The 22,557-nt window shown below is 40.7% G+C and overlaps 1 protein-coding gene across 1 annotated transcript in view; it reads left to right on the top strand.

Moving 5' to 3' along the window:
* DSCAM (DS cell adhesion molecule) overlaps positions 1-22,557 on the top strand; it is a 471,885-nt gene that overhangs the window by 417,019 nt on the left and 32,309 nt on the right. The window contains exons 25-29 of the mRNA XM_077170965.1: positions 48-236; positions 1,821-2,111; positions 6,985-7,161; positions 14,493-14,523; positions 21,294-21,409. Coding sequence (XP_077027080.1) covers positions 48-236; positions 1,821-2,111; positions 6,985-7,161; positions 14,493-14,523; positions 21,294-21,409 — 804 coding nt within the window. The remainder of the gene's footprint in view (positions 1-47; positions 237-1,820; positions 2,112-6,984; positions 7,162-14,492; positions 14,524-21,293; positions 21,410-22,557) is intronic.

Raw genomic sequence — 22,557 nt, 5'->3', positions numbered from 1 at the left:
TACCTGAAGGATTTGTGATACCATTGCCATCCACGCTTTCCCTCCAGGTTATATCCTGCAGTACTCAGAGGATAACAGTGAGCAGTGGGGCAGTTTCCCCATCAGCCCCAGTGAGAGATCCTACAGGCTGGAAACCCTGAAATGTGGCACCTGGTACAAGTTCACCCTGACTGCCCAGAACGGGGTGGGGCCGGGGCGCATCAGCGAGATCATCGAGGCCAAGACGCTCGGCAAAGGTGCATTGGTTCTGTGAATGCTGGGCACCAACGAGGGAAGGGCTGATGAGGAGGACTCCATCCTGTCAGAAGGCCAATTTATTACTTTATTACACTATTTTATATTAAAGAATGTTATACTAAACTAAAGAATACAGAAAACATACTTACTGAGTGCTAAAAAGACAATAATGAATACTCGTGACTTTCTCCAGAGTCCCGACACAGCTTGGTCCCAATTGGCCTATGAGTCAAAACAACTCACAGCAGAATCCAATCAGAAGGCTAATTTATTATTTTATGGTACTATATTATATTAAAGAATACTATACTATACTATACTATACTATACTAAAGAATACAGAAAACATACTTACTGAATACTAAAAAGATAATAATGAAAACTCATGACTCTCTCTCGCCAGAGTCCCAGCACAGCTTGGCCCTAATTGGCTAATGAGTCAAAACAACTCACAGCAGAAAATAATCAGAAGGCTAATTTATTATTTTATGGTACTATATTATATTAAAGAATACTATACTATACTATACTATACTAAAGAATACAGAAAAGATACTTACTGAAAGCTAAAAAGATAATAATGAAAACTCGTGACTCTCTCCAGAGTCCTGACACAGCTTGGCCCCAGTTGGCCAAAGAGTGAAAACAACTCATGCCAGAATCAAATCAGACAATCACCTGTGGGTAAACAATCTCCAAACACATTCCACATGAGCACAACACAGGAGAAGCAAATGAGATAAGAATTGTTTTCCTTTTCACTGAGGCTTCTCACTGCCTTTTAGTTTCCCAGGAGAAAAAACCCTGGGTGAAGAGATCATGTTCAGAGAATGTGAATGCCACATGGTTCCATCCCCTTCACCCTCCTAAAGCTCCTGCACTCTGCTGGAGATCTTGGGTTGATGAGAAAACAGGCCTTGATATTTTAATATTAGAGGCTTTGGAAACATTTAAATGGCTGTGACAAAAAAGGCTGTGGCTGTGAGACTTGAAGCCCACACAGGCTAATGTTCTGTCATTTTTTCTCTAATATTTTTTTTCTAAGATGGGTTGGCAGATATTTGGTAAGAGGATGTTTCCACTGTCACAGACTATAGCAATTCCAACTATTTCATTGCCATAAGGAAATTGGCTCTTCTCTTCTTATGAAAATTCAGGGTGTTGTTTATCTGTGTGTTGAAGGGAGACAGGGAGTATATTTATGTATAAAGGAAATGGAGCCAGTGTCTGATTTCTGCTCCAAGCCAGTATTGCAGGAGTGTGCAAGCAGCATCCTCTGAACTGGATAAGTATCAAAAATAAAGGAGAAGTTTGTGTCAAGTTCTGCAAGGCAAAACAAACCATATTTTTTGAATGGATGTTTGGGTATTTTTTTCCACATACTGATTTGAAAATCTGGGTTTATGACTCTGGCATAAAGTGGGAAAAAAGGTTTAAGGAGGAGGGGGGGAAGCTGTATATATAGATACTGAGTTTAAGCTAGACTCAAGATTGCCCTAGAAATGATTCTCTAGATTTTCCATTTTGAGAGGTTTAATCTGCAATATTAAAGCATTTTGTCTGGAATATCTCACTGCCTCTAGAGCCACAGTTTTCCAAGGAGCAAGAGCTCTTTGCCAGCATCAACACCACGCGGGTGAGGCTGAACCTGATCGGCTGGAACGACGGCGGCTGCCCCATCACCTCCTTCACCCTGGAGTACCGGCCCTTTGGGACCACGGTCTGGACCACGGCCCAGAGGACATCCCTGTCCAAGTCCTACATCCTCTATGACCTCCAGGAGGCCACCTGGTACGAGCTGCAGATGAGGGTGTGCAACAGTGCTGGCTGTGCAGAGAAACAAGCCAAGTTTGCCACGCTCAATTACGATGGCAGTAAGTGTTTCCTTTAATGCTGCTTTACTTGGGTTTCATATGTGTATTTTTTTTTCTTTTTGCTCATGTTCTATTTTTTCCTCAAGAAAAAAGGAAAAAATATTCCAAAAAAAAATCTTTCTGTTTTTTCTTCTATATTTTACTCAAAAACCCCGTTTTGGATCTGCCAGCCATGCTGTCAGAGAGGTTAAAGTCTCAAAGATGTAAAATAGCTCCTGATTTCCTGACAGTAGGCTGTCAGGCAGAAAAGAGGAATTGTTTATTTGTCCTCACATAGGAAAAACTCCAAAGTCAATCAGCCATGAGACACATAATCATAGGACATTAAAAGTCATTAGTTCCAATGGTTACAGGGGCCTTTCCTAGTATTTCATGCATCTTTTCCATGAAATTTTAGTCTTCCATGGAATTTGTTCCTGCAGCCATTCACAGGGGTGTCTGGCTTAATTGCTGTTCCCTGTGACACAGCCCAAAACTCATTATGGAACACATTGGAGCAGCCAAGCAGGTTGTCCTCTGGGAAAGCCTCTGGATAACATCCTCCAAGGGCAGAGCAATGGCAGTGCAATCATCCCCGTTCACAGACAGGGGACAGTGAAACTAATGGCCATGACAGATGGCTCTGTCATGCCCAGCAGCAGGACACAGACCATGAGGGAGTTGTTTCATCCCACTCTTCTGCCAGGGGTTACTGCCCACCCTGCAAAACCCAGCACACCAGGGCAGGAGCAAAGCTGCCAGTTTGTCACTCAGTGCAGCTCAGGTGCTGCCAGGCTGGGTGAGAGGGCTGCTGGCTCCACAGTGGGGAAGGGCTGCATTCCTGGCAAAAAAGGCAGCACAGATGGCTCCAGATGGCAGCTCTGGATTGCTCCAGTGGGAATTGCCAGAGCCTTTCTGGAGACTTCCAGTGTAAAACCTTGCTGTGTTGCCAGGGGTGTTGTGCTGCATTGTGCAACCACTTGGCAACATCTGTAGTGTTAAATTAAGCTACAGCACTGGTGAGCAAGTTCAAACAGGAGCTGATGGTTGTGACAGCACCAAATTGGTAACTGTTTGTAACTCTGTGTTGGTAACAGGCCTCCACATGAACATCACCACTCATGTACAGCTCAGGGGTCATTCCCAGGCAGAAATGTGGGATTTGGCTTAGGCAGGGTTTAAACCTCAGCACCTGACACATCCTCTGCTGCTATACCAGCCTTTGTGCTGGGTACTCAGCAGCTCTTTGGAAAAATATCATCTTTGGTAAGCTGCCACACAAATCCATGTATTATTTCAGATAGTCTGGAAAATTAAGAGAGAGATCTTGCCTCAGCACTCCAGAGGTCCACAGGAAACCAGGACCTGAGCAGTTACTACACAAATGTTCCAGGTTTTTCCAGGCATGTGAAGGACTTGTTTTACTGAGAAGTGTAGCTGTTGTCAATAATAATGCTTTCAAGTATGATGAGTTAATTTCTTCTCATTTTACTTAACCTATCCTGGTTTTGCTTTGTTTCCAATATCTTTCCACAGGCAGCATCCAACTTTCAGTTGTCCCATTATCATCACTTTTATTTGATTGAGGCAGTCTTAAGCCATACCTTAAAATGAATTTATATCAAAATGCAGATCCAGAGCCTTAAATTTCCACTTGTAGCACTCAAATCAAAACTATTCTTACAGTGATCTGATCTGAAATGTTGTCAGGCTCTGCTCTTTGATTGGGTGATGATATTTACCCTGGTGTGACCTGCACACACTTTGATTTTTTATGTTGCCATATAGCATCTTTAAAAGGGATAAAATGAAACAGTAAAAAACATTTGCAGCATTAAATTTCCTGGGCCACTGCTTTTGGTCAGCTAGAAAATTTCCTATTTGTGATAGTGCTGGTTTTGTTTGTGAAGTGTGCTTTGCCAGGACTGAATTGTGCCTTAGAGAGGCAGAGCAAGCTCAAATACTGACTTTGAGGTTATGAGAGGAAAACAGGGATGGAAAAGCAAATTTCAGTTTTCAGATTTTCTAGCTTTGCTAGGTTTGACTCAGAACTGAAATTATAAACTGATGATGATGAGGATTATCATTCTTACAAGTATTTGATACAGAAAGTTTTGCTTCCATAGACAGGGAATTTTTATTTGCAGAAAACCAGTGGAAACTTCTTGGCCAGCCCCACTTTTGAGTTCTGTCCCTGCCTCTACCTTTGATTCACCCTGTGATGTGAGATTAGCCCCTTCCAGCTTGCAGGGGTCACAGCTGCCCCTCAGATAAAGCAGATACAAGAGTAGCACTTTGAAGATTAGATAATACAGTGTATGAAAGTTCTGGGATGCCAAACGCTAAGAACAAGCTTAGAAGCTTTAGCAGCTTTAAGATAAAGCCTTTGTAAAGTTTGCAGAAATCCCAGAGTTACGTGGTTCTGGGTCACTTTGCTGTGTGTGGGAGCAGTATCATGGCTCAGCATCCTCCCCCTCACATCTCCCTGTGCTGAATCAGGTCAGGGGGTTAATGACAAACCTACGTGCAGCTCTTTGCTCTCTGTTCATGGGCATTTCAGTAACAATCTCCAGCTTACAGGTTTGCTGACCTGCCTGCCCCTTGTTTTTTCACAAGCACACGATCCATAGGGAGATATTTTTAGCCCTGTGCAGCTGCAGTTGTGGAGAGCTGCAAAGGAGCTTCCCAGCTCAGGGATCAGCTCCTCGGTAGCCCTGGCATTAAACCGGATCAGCTCTAAACTCTGCTAATTGATGCTGACCCACCCAGGCACTCCCTGCCCTGAAGGACGCAGGGAAACACTCCTGGGATCACAGGGTGCACTGGGAGATGCTGCAACCAAGGGGAAAAAGGGGTCAGAGATATTCAGATTACAGCTTCTGTGAGGCACCGATCAGGCTAACAAAGGGTGATGGTGAACCGACCTGGAAAACAAAACAAACCCTCCCCTTTTGTCTGGTTCTGAGCCCTGCAAAAAAGCTTTGACCATTCTGCTCCTAGCAGGCACCTACAATGACAGCAAATGCTGAAATGTTGTTTTCTCCCTTTCTCCCAGGATTAATTTTTGTTAATTTCTGACACAATTGCTGAAAAGCAACAAAGGGGTGATGTGAAAACGTGCAGGATGACTTTTTAATTAAGCTCCAACTGCCTGTTTATAATGTTATGAGGTTTACATTTGCCTAGAGAGAGGTATGGATAGTGATAATCACATATCTAAACACTTCAGGCTTAAGTGAAATAAGGGCCACTCATCATTTGATTTTCATCAAAGACATAATTTTAGGCAATCTTGAACCTAATGGTCTCTGTGACTGTAATTCAGAGAAAACTTCGGCCCTTTAGTATCCAGAAGGGTGTAGGAGGATGTAGAGACAATTATTAGTATTACCTCCAGGAGCTTGAAGTTCTTTCCATTTCTTCATCTAATAATTTTATTTGCCTTTAAAGTAGTACAAAATGTGCATCTCAGGGCAAGATGAAAACATCCTGCTGTGTGTTCAAGAAACAGAAAATTACAAAAAAAAAAAAAAGAAAAAATAAAATTATGGAGAAGAACTGCAGTGGAACATTAGAAAAATATTCCAAATGCAATTGTAAGAAAACAAATTTTCCAAAGTACCTAATATAGGTTTGGATGGTTGTAGCTTTTCTTTTTATCTTTGTCCCTTTAGGGAGCTTCTCTTCTCTTTGTATGCAGCTGAAATAGCTCTTCTGATAAAAAACAGGACTTGGGATTCTACATTTTCACTGTGGTTATGGCACTCACACTGTACTGCATCAGATCTCAGTTTTTATTCTGATACTGTATAGCACATAATGAGATATAACTATATCACTTAATGCAGCAATTAAAATGTAAAAAAGGATGTGCCTGTTTTTCTCTCTCACCCTCCTTTCCTTTTAGCAAGTAAGTAGCCACTTTTATGTTTCAGTAGCTGGTTAAAATTTAATAGCTTCCATCCAAAGTCATCACAGTTCACAATACTTACGTGTTTCTACGCATTTCAAGGAAATCTGCATTTTATAGCCTCATTTGTGGTTGCATTCAGCAGTTTAATAGTAATCAGGAAATGAGTGAGAAGCCTTCCATGACTAAACAGCCTTCCACAGAAGGTGCTGCATTCTTCTCACGTCCCTCAGAGGTAAAGAAGAAAAGAATTGAAAAGTTCAAGTATTATATATCACCAGGAAGCCAGGTATATTCAAAATGCAAATATGTCCCAGAATGAAAAAGTGAGCTGCCTGCCAGTAGCTGGTAGATTCATTTCCCTCGTTTCCCTCTCAAAATTTGATTGTTTCTATCCAGCATTACTCTCCTGTTTTACTGATGAGTATAATGTCAGACAGTCTTTAGCAGATTAGTATCAGGTTGGCTGTCTGAATTTCAGATCACTATCACTGCTGCACCCTCAGAAGTGATAGCAGAATGTTGCTGTGCAAAGGATTAATCTGATGTATGTGGCACAAAATGAGCTTTGTCAAATGAGTTCCTTGCACAGCAAAGCCCAGCAGAAATGTCACAGCAGTGCTATTTCCCCATAATAAGGAATAATGGACATAGGGAGGAATTCTGAGCTCTCTTACAGATTTTTAATAATTTAATAAGACTCCAAATTAATCATAGGATTTGACTGCATATCAGGCATGGTTTTCCTTAATCAATGAATGCAATTCTTCTTGATTTCTGATAATCTCTGCAGTCAGTCCCTCATTACCATGAGCCTGGTTATGTGATCCTGGCCATTAGACACACAAATGTAGCCTCCACCTCACACAGAAAAATCCTGCTGAGGGTTCTGCCAGCACCTGAAGCAACAAAATGCTTTATTCCCTGAGAACTCAATCTTTTGTCCTGGTTAAGAGGCCTCTAATGCCATGACCCTGTTTCCAGGTACAATCCCTCCTCTCATCAAGTCGGTGGTGCAGAGTGAGGAAGGGCTGGGCACCAACGAAGGGCTGAAGATGCTGGTGACCATCTCCTGCATCTTGGTGGGGGTCCTGCTGCTCTTTGTGATGCTGCTGATCGTCAGGAGGAGGAGGAGGGAGCAGAGGCTGAAGAGGCTGCGAGGTAAGGGAACTTCTCAACATGAAAATAGGAGTGGGGCTGCACGTGACCAAAGGGTGCAATCCCCAGCTGGGATCATTTTCCTGCAGTACAGAACAGGGTGTGTGTGTGTGTTTTCTGTAGAAATTCCTTCTTTTTCTTTTGGTCAGAAGTTTCTAAAAAAAATTATTAATATACACATTGTTATTATTTTGCATGGGGGAAAGGAAGATATTTCTCATTGGTTTGCTTTCCTTTTTTTTGTTGTTTGCTTGCTTCCCTCAACGAGCCTAAAGTAGATTTTTTTTGAAGGATGAAATTAGATGTTCTGAAGATGAGGGAATCTCAGTTTTCCAGTAGATGCTAACCATTATTTCCAAATTATAAAATGAAAGTAGCCAGATTTTGGTAGGATAGCACACACAAGCAGATATTCTCAGATTTGTTACCACATTTTCCCCATGATTTTTTATAATAGAACTTACACAACACTTCATTGTTCACTGACTTTTCATTGTTGCTAATCTGTATTTTCCTCTAATCCTTATTCAAATTCAGTTTGTTATGTGAATAAGATTTAGATCTGTGAATTCATTCAGCTTTGTCATTTTTTCTAGCAAAAACCCCTGGCTGAGCCACAGCCAAGTTTTTGACCCTCACAGTCTGACACTGCTGCCCTGTAACTTTTGCACTGGCAAAAGGTATTTTGGGAAGGTATTTCCTGAAGGTATTCAGGAAAATCCTTTCAAATCCAAACCTGAATTAATAGTAAAGCAATTTATCATCTGCAACAAATAAGCTTAATCTCTTCCAGGAGCCACCAAAAATGTGATCATGGTACCTATTAAAACCAAGGCCAACCCTATGTTTTCCTTCTGACCTTCCTACTTCTCTCTCTTTTGAGTCTAATTTTGTCCTTTCTAACAATATTTTGGAGTAAAAAAAAAGACAGAAGGCATGGGCAAATTCATATATAAAGAAGGACAACCAACCTTATGGTTCATACACAGCTCTGGAAATCAGGACATCTGGATGCTGTAGCTTGTATAATCACTTTTTCTTCAAAACCTTATAAGCCATTTACCTTCCCAATTTTGGGGTTTTTTTTTCATTTAAAAAAAGTGTGGTAAAGAAAAAGGAAGTGTTATCTTATCTTCTTAGAAATGCTGTGGAATTCCATCCATTAATGAGCAGGACATCTCAAGCCCTATGGCTCTAGAAAATGATGTTTCTGCACATTATTTTTTCATGGTTCATTTACAAGTATTCATAGAATCTTGAGTTACAGTCCCTTGAGGAAGGATGATGATCACTGACCAGGGTGGCTTTTGCATAAAATAAAATTTCTATGAATTATTTCCAAAATTAGGAATTTAAGAAAATATTGGAGCTTCACTTAAATGCAGGCAGTGGAAAAGATTTCATCGGTACTTTTGATAAAAGAAATCAGTATTTAAGTACCATTTCTGTAAAAGTTGTGTCTCACTTTGCTGAATTTGTCACACTACAGCTCAACATCCCATCTGGCCCTGTCTTCTCTACAGCACAAAAGTTCTTTTTTGTATCATTTTCAGTCTCCAAGGACATCCTTTCCACATGGTGGTAACCAAGTCATTTCTTAATGCTTTAATTGGTAAATGAAACAGATGAATATATTTTAATTTTCCTCTCTCTAGTTTTCCCATCATTTACATCCTTAACATTTTATCCATTGAGATCATTTGCCAGTTCTCTGATTGCTCTGAAACAGGAAATATTCCCTGTTGTACAGCCCTGGTTTGTGTTCTTGATGTGTGACTTTATGATCCAGATTATTTTCTTAGTGATCTGGCATTTTCCTGATATTTTAGCTACCAAATACTTGTATAATTTTCAAAATTTTATCAGATATTATTTTATTTACTTCAGACCACTGATAAATGTCACAGACAAAAAGTACTGAATAATGATTCTCTGCTTCAAATTGGGGTATGAATATGTTGAAATCCATTTTAAATAGCTACTGTGTTAATCATGCTACTTTCTGTTAAAATAGTTTGAGTTACTGAAACTTTGTTTTAGGGAAACATAAATATGACCTTTTACTGTGATTTAATCATATCCCAGTGAGAGCTTTTTCCAATGTCATTAATTTTCAGCAAATTTTAATGTCATTTTTAAAAATCCACTTTGTTTGACATGGCTGCTTGACCACAAGTCTGTATTGATTGGCTTCAATTATCCTTTTAAATTCATTTCATTAAGCTTCACTCAATTCTTTTTTATTATTATTTTGTGCATTGCCAAGATCAGACTGATAGGACTTCAGGAATTCAGAATTTTTTTGCTCATTCTTTTTGAAGACTGATCCCATGTTTGGCATTTTCTGCTCTTCTGGAGCAGAAACTTTATGTTCTAAAAGCTTTCCTGACAATAAGTGTTGGTGTTCCAGAGAACTCCTTACTAAGTTCTCTAAAACAAATTTGTGCAAGTTTTTCTGATGTCCTAACTAAAAAAATAAATGGTTTACTTTAGTATTTTTTGTGATTAACTTTCATACAATTTTTGAAAGGGAAATGCCACATTATCACTTGGTTTGTGTTACCTGGTGGGGTTTCTTTGAGACACAATATTCTTTTTTCCTAAATCAGGATTTCCTCTAGTCTACATCAGAAAAATAATCTCCACAGTGGGACCCTCTGAAATAATTTGTGCAAATTGCAGATGTAACTCTTGCTTTGTGGCTGCAGATGTGGTTTTTTTGAACCTGTTTGACAAAGAGGAGAGGGAATTGCAGATTTATTTGCAGTGTGCTCTGCATGCAAACATTTGTATCCCTGCTTATGGACAATGGCTTTGAGTTCCCATTTCTGTTGAAGAACAGCAGCCTCTCCATTCTTGATCCTTTGACCACTTCTCTGGATGTAGGGACAATTAAACATTTTTCTTCCTCCTTTATAAAGAAAACAGATTTCTCAGCAAAGTCCTGGTTTTTTGCCCAGTTTAGTTGTTCCACCAGCCAGGTCACACAAAAAGGTCACTTGGCTGCTGGAGTTTCATGCAGCCATTCAGGAGTTCAGCAGATATTCTCAAAGGGAAGCCTGAAGGTTTAATGCTCCTTCTGGCCATTAACCCAGCTCTGCTACTCCTGGAATGGTTTTCCCTTTGTTTTTGAATCCAATTCACCTTAACACAAGCAGAAAGGATCAGCACGGCGTGATAGTTCAGGAGTGGCAGGATGCAATTTAAAACTCCATCACTGTCCCTGATTTCCCAGGGGGCAAACCCAAGTGTGTTAAGAATTTTAAAGGTGGCTGTGCCAGCAAAGAAAAGTGATGGCTCTGGCTTTTTCACTGAAGTGATGCTTGGCTGGAGCAGAGATCATCCCCTTCCTCTGTCACCCCTTCCCAAGCCCTGCTTTCGCCATCTCACAACTGGGAGGTGATGGGACACAGCCAGGGATGCTGGCTTGTTTTAGAAAGTATCATCAGTCAGCTGATCAAAAGGGAAAGCAGGAAAAGCAGATTAAAATCTCTGGAAAAATCTCTGAAAAATGCAGGAAAAGCAGCTTAAAATCTCTGGTCATTGGCTTGTGGCAATGACATTTCTCCTGGAGCTGATGTTTTGGACACATGATGTTGTTGTAGAGGGGTCCCAGCCCAGGGAGGAGCTGGAGCTGCTGCAGAGAGCCCAGAGGAGGCTCCAGGATGAGCAGAGGGATGGAGCAGCTCTGCTGGGAGGAAAGGCTGGCACAGCTGGGATTGTTCACCTGCACAGGAGAAGCTTTGGGCTGAGCTCAGGGTGGCCTTGCAGGGCCTGCAGGAGCCCCAGGAAACATGGAGAGAGACAATTTCCAGGGGATGCAGGGACAGCACCCAGGGAATGGCTTCAAACTGAACATTTTTCAGGTTCAGATCAGATATGAGGAAGAAATTGTTCCCTGGGAAGGTGGGAAGAAGCTGAAATAGCATTCCCAGAGCAGCTGGGGCTGCCCCTGGATCCCTGGCAGTGTCCCAGGCCAGGTTGGACACTGGGGCTTGGAGCAGCCTGGGACAGTGAAGGTGTCCCTGCCATGGCAGGGGTGGGATGGTGGCATGAGATGAACTTTAAGGTGCCTTCCAGCCAAACCCATTCCATGATTCTGTGATATTCACTTTTAGGCTTCTGGATTTTGGTTTGATGGATACAGAGGAGCCCTTTCTATTTCTGCCAGCTTTGTTTCTGTCCCATCCCACACCAACCTGTGTGCCCATTATTAACTCCAGCAGTTCTGCTCACCCTGCTTGGATAATTAACAAATTTAAAGTCAGCTGATTGAGTTTTTTCCTTTCAGTACTTCCTCATTCAGCTTTTGACACATTTCATGGTCTTGCTGATGCCTCATGTTATTTTTTACTGAAGGTGCACAGTCTCCTGTGCATCTCTTTAAACAAGAATCATCATGTGTTAGCAAGCACTTCTGTGCCACGTACATGAATTGGTGTGATTTTTTCTCCAGGTGCAGCATGGAAATCATCTGTGGGCTGGGTAGCACCTGAAAACATCTGAGGGAGAGTGTTTGCCATTTAAACATGATAAAAATATGAAAAGCAAACTTTTTATTTAAAAAAAAGCAAAGTACATTGTAATAATTTTCAATTTTGTCCTTTCTGCTTTTCTTGAGTTGTGAATTCCTTGCACAAATGCCCACAGACTTCACTTAAGGAGGCAGCAATTGCTTCAAAAAGCTGCTGGCTGAATGAAAACAATATTTGCATATTAAACCACCCTGATTATGTGTGCCAGAGGGAGAATGTGTGCACAGGGTCTTCATAGTCCTGGTGCTGCTGGAATAGCAAGAAGCATCATAAAATTTGCTAAAAATAACCTCATTACTTGCAGCCAGGGTCATTATTATTGTTGTGTTGTGTTTGTTTGGCTTTTTTGTATTCTTCTGAGGAAATTTGTCCCTTCCTGGGTTTTTGGAAGTCAGTAACAAAACTCCTTTAGGAGCAGCAGTGTTGGTCTTTTGGTTTATGACTGATGGCTAAAATATTGTCATCTATTAGGCACTGCCACTTCCAGGTGTTAATGGTAAAGAAAATCTTATTCCAGGTGAAAAATAGGAATTCTGAGTGCCCAAAATAAATGTTTGGTTTAGATGAGACACCCCACCATGAATCTTCCATGCCTTTTGCTGGAAAGGGATGGAGGAAGGTTAAAAATGAAGGAGTGGAGCAAACAGACCTAGAGGGGGCACAGAATTCCAGCTTCTCCAGTGGTAGGTAAGAAATAAAGCCTGAGAGAGGCAAGCTGGCACTGTGTCAGATAAATACAATTCAGAAAAGTGGATAAAAGGGGTTTTGCTGAGATTTTTTTAATGAATAAAAAGAGCCCTCTGTCCATTCCTTTTAAAAATGAGTACAACACAAGCTATAGAGATGTGTTAAAATGTGGCTTGTTTCTGCCTGCATCCTTGGAATTTTAAAAGCAGGATATTTAATAGGATCACAAGCAAGGAAATTGTTGTAGGTGTTGCAGACCCAAGAGGTGATGGAGGAAGAAAAAAAGTGGGATGGAGAAAACAAAGATAAATTCAGTAAATGTTTTGGCAGGTGCTGATAGATTTACAAGAAGCAGATAAAAGAAGAAATGTAAACTTCCATATAAGAGTTGTTTGAAGACTTAGAACTTGGAATTGCTTTCTTCTCAGATTTGCTTCACTTGGTTGCACAAAAGGCTGCTTTGTTGCTGTGTGATAAACTTAAGGACTTGGGAATCAGCATTTTGAGTGAGTTTGTTTAGCAGCAGACTGCAGGAGAACAAAGCAGAGCTGCCTGTTTTTGCTGGATGACACCACAGAAATTCATGTATTATGTTGATAAAGTTTTACAGAAGCCTACCTGAAAAACCAAACTTCAGCTGTGCCTTTTGAACTGATAAGTATTGAAATAATTATAGCCCCAAAGGATTTGCTGCTAATAATAGCAGCAATGACAAGAACAGGAGGAATATTTTTCCTTCAGCAGTGTCTTATTTTGCAGGGCTGATCCATGTGGGAATGAACCATCCTCTGTTTCATGTGTAGCCATACTCTGAACACCCAGCAGTATTTTGAATTATTGCTAGTGGGAAAATATTCATATTTGAGTGCAACCATGCAAGTTTGTGCCAGGGGAAGTTCAGGGTGGACACCAGGAGGAATTTCATCATGGAAAGGGAGCTCAGGCCTTGGCAGGGGCTGCCCAGGGAGCTTTGCAGTGCCCAGCCCTGCAGGTGTCCCCTGCAGGTGGCACTGAGTGCTCTGGGCTGGGGACAAGGTGGGCATCAGGCACAGCTGGGACTCTTGGAGGTCTTTTCCTGCCTCAGGGATTCTGGGATTCTAATTTGACTCCTTGGAGCCCTCCCTTGCTCACATCTGGTTTGGAAATGGCAGGTTGACAGCTGCTCATCTTTCAGGTTCTGTGTGTTTGAAATGGCTTTCGAGGTATTAAAAAGTCTTTTTTTCTTGCTCTGTGATCGAAGAAGAAGTCAAGATTTTTCGGTTCTGCTTTTTAAGGTTGTTTATTTTTCTTTATCTGTTATATTCATTTTCTGACTTGTTGAGGTTTGTTTGGCAGTTTGGTTTGCGGCACACTGTTCACTTTTGGAGTGGTGTTAGTTTTTATATTAAGAATTAGGTGTATTTTATTTGTAATAATTTTCTAATACCTATTACCTATGTTAGACAGTCTGTCTTTACTTTAAACTAATCTAAAAGTGTCACCATCACAGCAGAAGATGGAGGACAAGAAAAAGAAGAAGGACAGGACACACTTAGATTCTTTTATCTTGCTTCTTGAACCTCCATTCTAAATCCCCAAAATTTTACTTTTTTACTCTGTGACAAATTAACTGTTATTCTATTCAAACTTTTGTGCTTCGTAAATTTTCACACAAAGCTGGAAATTTTCCCCATGGGCTAAAATCAAAGGCATGGGTGTCTTTGACTTTGTGCCAAGGTCTTTGAGCCCCTTGCCAAGGTCTTGAGCTCTTTTCTTGCCTTTTCTTCTTCCCTCACCTGTTCATTTGCTACCCATAGGACAGAAGAACTGAGTGCTTTGTTATTTGTTAAATTGTTCCTATTTCTAATACGTTTTTGTAGCTTTTTTTCTAGTTAAGCCAATGGTAACTTGTATTTCTCTTACCACCTTTGATGCTACTGAGGAGCTAAACAGGACTGCTAGGAGCAGAAATGCAATTTCAGCAAAAGTAGGGACTTTGAGACACACTTTTATTCTTGCCATTGATCTAGAAACAACTGTGGTGTTACACATGGCTGATTCAAATCACTTGTTAATAATGCATCTCTCAAACAGATTTTGATTTGTGATGACATTTCTTCTATTTTCCTCTAGATGCAAAGAGTTTGGCTGAAATGCTTATGAGGTAAGAACAAATTGAATTGTATTATATTTTTTTTAACTGAAAAATGCCTGTTAATTATAGTATCATATTTCAGAATTGTTAGAGGGACAAATGAAGAAGTAAACTTTTTATTCCTAAACCCTTTTTCAAAACACACCATTTGCCTGTCTGTTAGAACTGTGATGCACTGGTGGTCAGACATGAGAGAAAGAAGACACTTTGTGGATAGAGTGAGGAGCTACAAAGATAAAAAAGCTGATATCTCGTGTTAGATTAAATCATAGAAGCTATGTAGGTCCATTTGGACATTTTTCCCACTCTGAAAAACATTTTCATAATATGTGTCAAAGTAATTGCTCTTCAGAGATCATCTGATTAAAGGCAATAAATTTCTGGCTGTGAATATCTCTAAACTTTGCAGCTCTGTTTGTGTAATTCACTGTTGTTAGCTGCTTATACCCAAAGGTATAAAAGAGCAGGTAAATCCATTTATTATTTTTCACTTCTGTTCCATCAGCTCAGCATTCAGAAATCTAATTCAGTTGTTGAATTGCATCATAATGACTATTCTGGCACCACAATTCTTTCAAAGATGGAAATTTCATAACTTCAATGTTTATTGTTTTGTCTAGGGAAAATATTGAACTTTCGAACTGCTGCATATATTTGAAACTGGGATTGCCAAGGGATTATTTTTGAGTTCAAATGAATTTGGGGTTGCTAGAAAATATTTTTTATATTCCAGCAACAAATTTGAGAATGTCATAGATATTTCACCACATGAACCACACTCCAAACTTCCTCACCCGTGATAAATTTCACTTGTATTGTAAGAATAAACTCAGCAAAGACACGGTGACAGATGGGTTTGGTGTAAATTCAGCTCTATGCCATCATATCTGAATAAACCCAGTGATGTTAACAGGACTGGTCATGCAGTCCAGGTCATCCCCTCCCTGGCTGCCTGTGGCAGCAAATTGTGGGGTTCAGCAGCTTCAGGAACATTTGCCCTGGTGGTTTCTGGTGCCACAGAAGACAGCACAGATCAGCACACACAGCAAATCTGTTCCCTTGATGCCTTGTGAAAGCTGCCCTAGAGCAGAGGCTGGACAGAGTTACAGAATAAAGCAGGGATTGATTCAAAGCATCTCCTCCATGGATGCACCTTGGGCAGCACCAGAGCCCAGCCAGGGCTGCACCCAAGATGAACCAAAATGGCCCCAAAATGCACGGCCGGGCACGGGCTCTGTCCCTGGGATCAGTTCTGCTCCATTTGCACCTTGCGGTTCATTGTCCCATCCCAGCTTTAGCCCCTGCAGTCCCACCCTGCTTGTTTTTCTCTCTCCAGCCCACGGGGTTTGTGCTCTGGGGCTGAGATTTGGATCATTTGTCCTTGGTGCCCAGCTGGAGCAGGAATTGTTTTGTCTCCCTGCTCTGTGCACAGAGCTCACCATCCCAGAATGTGAAGCTCAGACCCACACACTAAAGCAGCACAGAATCTGAAACATAGAAAAGCTCAAACCTGAGGCATCACCCTGAAGAAACCCAGCAGGGAGCAGCTGAAACCCCTGCATGGAGACTTTCAGTCCCTGTGGCAGCTGCTCAGAGCCTCTCTGCAAAGCTGGAACGCTCTGCCCCAGCCCTGGCTGGCTTCACAATCCTTGCTGCCACTTCTGCAAGGCCGTTGCAGAGCCTCACTCCTCTGACACTTAGAAAACATCACCAAATTTCCCTCAGAAGTGCTCAGGTTTTACCCACTTTTTCCTTTGCTGATGGTTACCAAATTAAGGAATTTTTGTCCTCCCTGCCTGATGTACTCAGGGAGCAGCCAGGTCCCCTCTCAGTCCTTGGTTCAGAGCTGTTTCTCCAGGTTACTCACCTGCCACCATTTCATTTGGATTTCCTTTCACCAGCATTGAAACATGGTCATCAAACCAGTTCCTCTCATCTCATTTATCAACAAATAATCTTTAAGCATATTTTATATTTCTTTTCTAAAAGTTTTAACTTTTAGAATATCTAGTCAAATATCTATTAAATCATAACTTCAGAGGAAATAGGGGATATAGGCTTATATTTACAGACATACCAGAACTGGGAACTTTCATTTGTGACAAATCAGTGAAATACATTCAACCAAAACCTGAGCTACCCAAAAACAACAGATGTTCCTGATGATGTAGCATGTGAATAATCAAAGGATAATAAGCCCTCTCCAAAACAACAGTCACATATGTTAAAGCCCCTTTTTATATTTATATTTTATATATTTTATATATTTATGTATTTATATATTTATATATATTTATCTATATTTTATATATTTTATATATTTTATTTATCTCTCTTTATCTTTTATATTTTATCTTTATGATTTCACCAAAATCTGCTATGATAAAACTATCAAGAAAGGGGGCATTTGAGGAGAGGGCAGACAAGATGATTCCCTGCTTGGCAGGAAGGTGTGAGGCCTGGAGAGAGCTCTGTGTATCTTTCCCTTTGAGGAGATTTTCATGAGTGTGTGTAAAGAGGATTAAAAATGGAGCTTTAGTCTTTGCTTTGAGAGTCCCTGGCTTTGGCTGTGTAAGTCAAATGTCTGTGGAGCAGGATAAGTCAGCAGTTTAATGGGAATTGCATAACTCATTGTTGGTACCTTACACTCACAAATAAAAACTCCTGCTGTTGAATAAGCACAGCTTCTCAATGTTGCTTTTGGGTGAAAGCATCAGTCCAGTCTCTTTGTAACAGTTCACTGTGAATCTGTTTAGCCTTTCACTGAATTTTCAAATTTTGAGCACAAGGTGAAGAATCTTTTATCCCCAAATATTCTGATTTAGTTTCCCATATGTTTTTACAACAAACTGTGGGCTCTTTCAAAATGCCCTGTACAATGCACTTGCTCTGGAAAAGGCATTTTTATCCACAGACTCAACAAAAAAGCTGCACTCAGACCAAATACCTGCCGAAATACCTGTTTTAAATAGTGACAAAAGCAGGAACTTTAGCAGAGTAAAAGAATACAGCAAATTAATGAGAATACTGAGGGGTTCCTCAGAATGAAGAAATCTTTGAGGAGATCTCATTGAGGCATTTTCATTTCCTGGAAGGAGCTTGGGAAAAGGAGAGGGACTTTTAATATGGGCAGACAGTGACAGGAAAAGGGGCAAGTGTGGTGGTGTTCCAGGGGTCCCAGGATGAGGGAAAAGATGGGAATCTTGACTCCATGTTTCAGGAGGCTGATTTATTATTTTATGATATATATTATATTAAAAGAAAATGATAGATTAAAACTGTACTAAAGGAATAAAAGAAAAGGTTTCATCAGAAGGCTTGAAAGGAAAGGAATGGAATGATAATAAAATCTTGTGACTGACCAGAGAGTCCAAGACAGCTGGACTTTGATTTGCCATTAATTAAAAACAACCCCATGAGACCAATCAAAGATCCATCTGTTGCATTCCACAGCAGCAGATAATCATTGTTTGCATTTTGTTTCTGAGGCCTCTCAGCTTCTCACAAAAAAAAAGATCCTGGCAAAGGATTTTTCATAAAATATGTCTGTGACAGGCAAGGGTTTTAAACTGAAAGAAGGCAGGTTTAATTAAATATTATGAAGAAATTCTTTACTCAGAGGGCAGTGAGGCACTGGAGGATGTTGTGCAGAGAAGTTGTGGATCCTTCATGCCTGGAAGTGTCCAAGGCCAGGCTGGACAGGGCTTGGAACACCCTGGGATAGTTGGAGGTGTCCCTGCCCATGGCATGGGGCTGCAATGAAATGATCTTTAAGGTCTTTAGGTCTTTTCCAACCCAAGCCATGATTCTGTGACCCAGTCTCCTGACAGGCTCCCTGACAGTGCCTAATGATTTGGAGCTCAGAGATTCTTTGAACCAGAGGGAATTAATTCTATTATACACAGATCTTTACAAGGTCTGATAAGTAAAAAAAAAAAAAAAACAAACTAAACAAAACACATGCTTATGTTTGGGGATTTTATAATTTTATGTCTGTAAATATTAAAAAATAAAGATAGATACATTTTATCTCTTTAAAGAATGAATCATTGGACTCCTCATCCACCAGACCATTAAAATATTTTTGCCTGAATTTAGTTTAGGAAGCTTCAAAAGTGGAACCTTCTTTGCCCCGTTTCCAAGCCCTAGAGGCTCTTCATTGCTGTTGGCACTTTAGGATTTTATAACTTGAAAGCTGAGCTGTTGTGGTCTGCAAAAAAAAAAAAAAGAAAAAAGAATTCAAAATTCCCTGAGCCAGAATGAGACAGCATCCTAATCAGCAACAACCCCCCTGCTTCTGCCAAGTGCCTGTGCTGTGTTTGGACACCCCATGTCACTGCTGCATGCAGGGGAATTAATTAGCTCAGCAAGGAGGAGGAGAGACAGCCCACAAAGCGAGGAATAACTCTCAAGAATAGCAGGGAATATTCCTGAATAGAGAGAGGCCTGAGTTCCAGTTCTGGCTTGCAAAACCTGCCACATATTTTGCATGGAGCTGTCCCTGGAGCCACGGTTGGGATTGGGAATTCTCTCTTGTCAGGTGAGCAGTGAAACTGCGAATCTGGGGGAGAACTCTGCTCCTGCTCCCTGTGGTCCAAACAATGCTTCCTGTGTTGGTTGAGTGCTTTAATAATGGAAATACAGAGCATCCATCCTGCTGAAGAGCTCTGGCATTCTGGGGTCTGCATTCTCTGAGCAGGAGTCTGATCCCATCCCTTGGTCTCCTGCATCCCCCAGTGGGTGCAGAGGGGTGCAGGGATGCATTTCCCAGACTCAGTTATGGACTGCACAGATGTATCTGACTCTGTGTATCCTGTAAATATTGGATTATTGAAATTGGACATTAAAAAAAAATCAGTTTTCTTTAAACTGAAAGAGGGCAGGTTTAGAACAAATATTAGGAAAAAATTCTTTACTCAGAGGGCAGTGAGGCACTGGAACAGGTGCTCTACATTTATTCTAGAGCTTTGGGCAAGCCCAGAGCAGTCCAACTTCCCAAGGACCTGCATCCAAGCATATTTGGCATGCAGATAAAATATTACTGTCTGATTCTCTTAACATTTTAGCAACTTGAGTAGCATCCACTCTATGCAGAGACTTAGAGAATAGCAGTGTGGAATTTACCTGCATTTGACAATACTCTGAATTTATCTGCATTTGACAATACTTTGACATGCCTTTGAAAATTTATATTTTTAGTAACACAAATTTACTAATTGTGTGATGACCATCCTCCCCTGATTATATATGGAGAAAAGTCTGGAAGCCCTTGGGAGGCTCTCCTGATGTTTTGCTTCCATGATGATTGAACGAGACACCAGTTGTGGCCTGTTTGAATGCATTTCAAATATCCGTGTGTATGTGATGTGAGTAGCACCATCCAATCACCCAGGAGAAGAGAGACATTAAATTTGGGATGTATAGATGGTGTTAATGATGTTGGGGACCACAACAGCAGGGAAACCAGGAGGTGAAAATCAGAGTGGTGCTCCCAGGTGCCTCGTGGATCTCACCCCTGGATTTGGAGCAGGACCACCAACCACATGGCTTGAAAATTCCTCCAAAAGGAGTCTCCAGGAGAATGTCCAAACCTGAGGTAATCAGGGCTTGCTGACATGGAGACACAGCAGGAAGTTAACACAAATTTCCTGGAGATATGGGCTCATCACATGTGGATTCATCTCCCGTGCTCACAGGAGAGCTGAGCTTATCCCTTTAACAGTCCTCTGCTGCTTCCATGAACAGCAATAATTCACTGCCAAAGCAGAGTTAAACTGAGTGATCTGCAGCTATTTTACACTAGAAAATGAGAAAATGAGCCTCCACTTGGATCTCACAGCTCTTTGAAGCCTGAGCACCTGGATCACGCTGCTGGCTGATTTGTCTCAACTCTCCACAGCCTCCCTGCATGAAGTATTTGCAAATATTTCATTTCATCCAGAGATTAATTACATCTAAAAGGGCAAAATGTTCCTGTTTAATGCAATATGAAGGTTTTTTTGGTGCAAGCTCTGTGCTAGAAATGACTGTGGCACTTGGTTTTACCATCCATTTTCATTTGCTTTTGGTAGACAGCACATTTAAGAAGTCATTTTCTGGTACACAAACTTCAAAATGAAATTGTTTCAATTTGCATGATGATAAAATAATTGGTTTATGTTCTTTTTTAGATTATTGCATCAATCAATTAGACATAATCCACAAATGTAAACAAGGTTTGCAATTTTTGTCTTGGAACATCAATGGGACTAAAGCCTTTATTTATTTTATGCAATCTATTAATAGTATGCCAAGTTATTAATTTGCTTTTTCATTTATCAGTGGAATTGACATTTGAAACTTAGCTAATTAAAAATAATGAAAATATAAAAAAATAATTAGAAATTACTCAAGACATCATTTTCCTACCAACCTGTTGTTGATCAGCTGCATGTTGCTTTACTCAGATTCACGAGGAGTGAAAGAAAAGATCCATCTTCCAAAGTGTTTTTATTAATTTCATTATGACAGCCCTTGAAGAAAACTGTGTGAAATTCTCAGGTTCCTGCTGATGGAGGACAGAGCACATCCCTCCACACTGTGCATTCATCTAATGCCTTGCCACGTGCAGTAAATTAATACACTTGTTCTGAAGAGGGCAAAATCAAATGTGTGAGTGGTTTCTGCTGATTATGGTCACATTGGTGTTTTTGAGCTGGACAGATTGAAAATTAGCAAGTTTGCAAATATCTTTTCATTTGGGCTGAATGTTAATGTCTTCACTTCTCTTTTGTTTTCAGCAAGAACACCAGGACATCAGACACGCTTAACAAGCAGCAGCAAACACTGAGGATGCACATAGACATTCCCAGAGCCCAGCTGCTGATAGAGGAGAGGGACACCATGGAGACCATTGGTAAATTTGAGCTTTTTTCCCCCCTGGTTGATGTAACAGGTTCTTTTAGGTGGAATTCCTTTTCTCCACACCCTTTCCCTGCTGCACACATCAAGAGAAAAGAGCTACAAAGTCATTTGAAAGCTGAACTGGGTTTATTTTCCCTCCTCTTTGAGTCATTTCCCACTAAAAATAATCTCGGTATAGGATCTAAAATAATGCAGGGCATTAGGAAAATGAAACTGTTGGAAAGAGTTTCTTGAAGAAAATGGAATTGAGGACTGGCAGTTTTATGATTTTCATTCTGATTTCTCATTTGGCTCTGCCTAGGCAGTTGGATCACTGACATTACTTAAAGGGAAAATGGAATTCTGAAACTGCACTCTCAGTATCTGAAGATTTGCAACAGCTAACTTTTAAAACTTACATGTTGCATATTGTATCCACCTGTTCATAGCATATGATATTTCAACATTTTTATCAGTTTTCAGCTTCTGTGTAGCCATGCAAAATTCAAATCTAAACTGTTTGATGATACAGAAAAAAAAGATTTCTCATGGGGCTGGCACTTAACTGAAGCATCACGAGAAATTGAATTATTTGGTGTTGGGGTTTTTTTTTCCTAAATAATTTAAAAATATCAGGAAACTCAGAATAGAAATGCAGCCTGATGTCGTGACTGTATGAGCACACACTGTGACTCCTGACTGACCTTGTTAGACTTCTAACTTTACATTTTTTGGATAATAAAAATCTGTGTAGAAGAAGTTGACAACGTAACAGCATCCAGGGATGGTGTGGCCAGAGAGGAAATTCAGCAAGCTGAGAGCAGCATCTCTGCACCTCCTGTTCATGCTCATTCCAGGTTTAAAAAGGAGACCTACAGACTTTCTAAAATCATTATTTGAGCTTCCCAAAATCTGCCCTTTGTGCCAGGCTTCATCCTAAAGACAGCTTTAACTTTTGAGTGGCAGCTGCTGAGCAGGGGGGGTTCCAGTGGAAATACTCTCAGAGCCTGAACTGCAGCAATGCCATCAGGGCCCTGCTAAGAGGCAGCTTCCACCCAGAATAAGCAGGGATTTTGGCAGGGTTTGACAGAGTTTGCTGCCAAGAGGCTTTATTCCCAACCTGAATAAGAGCTCATCTTTTTTTTGCCAGAGATGGAGTGA

Source organism: Agelaius phoeniceus, chromosome 2 (assembly GCF_051311805.1).
Source record: "Agelaius phoeniceus isolate bAgePho1 chromosome 2, bAgePho1.hap1, whole genome shotgun sequence".
Classification (NCBI taxonomy): Eukaryota; Metazoa; Chordata; class Aves; order Passeriformes; family Icteridae; genus Agelaius; species Agelaius phoeniceus.
The sequence above is the reverse complement of the archived record's forward strand: the minus strand, read 5'-3'. Positions and strand labels throughout refer to the sequence as shown.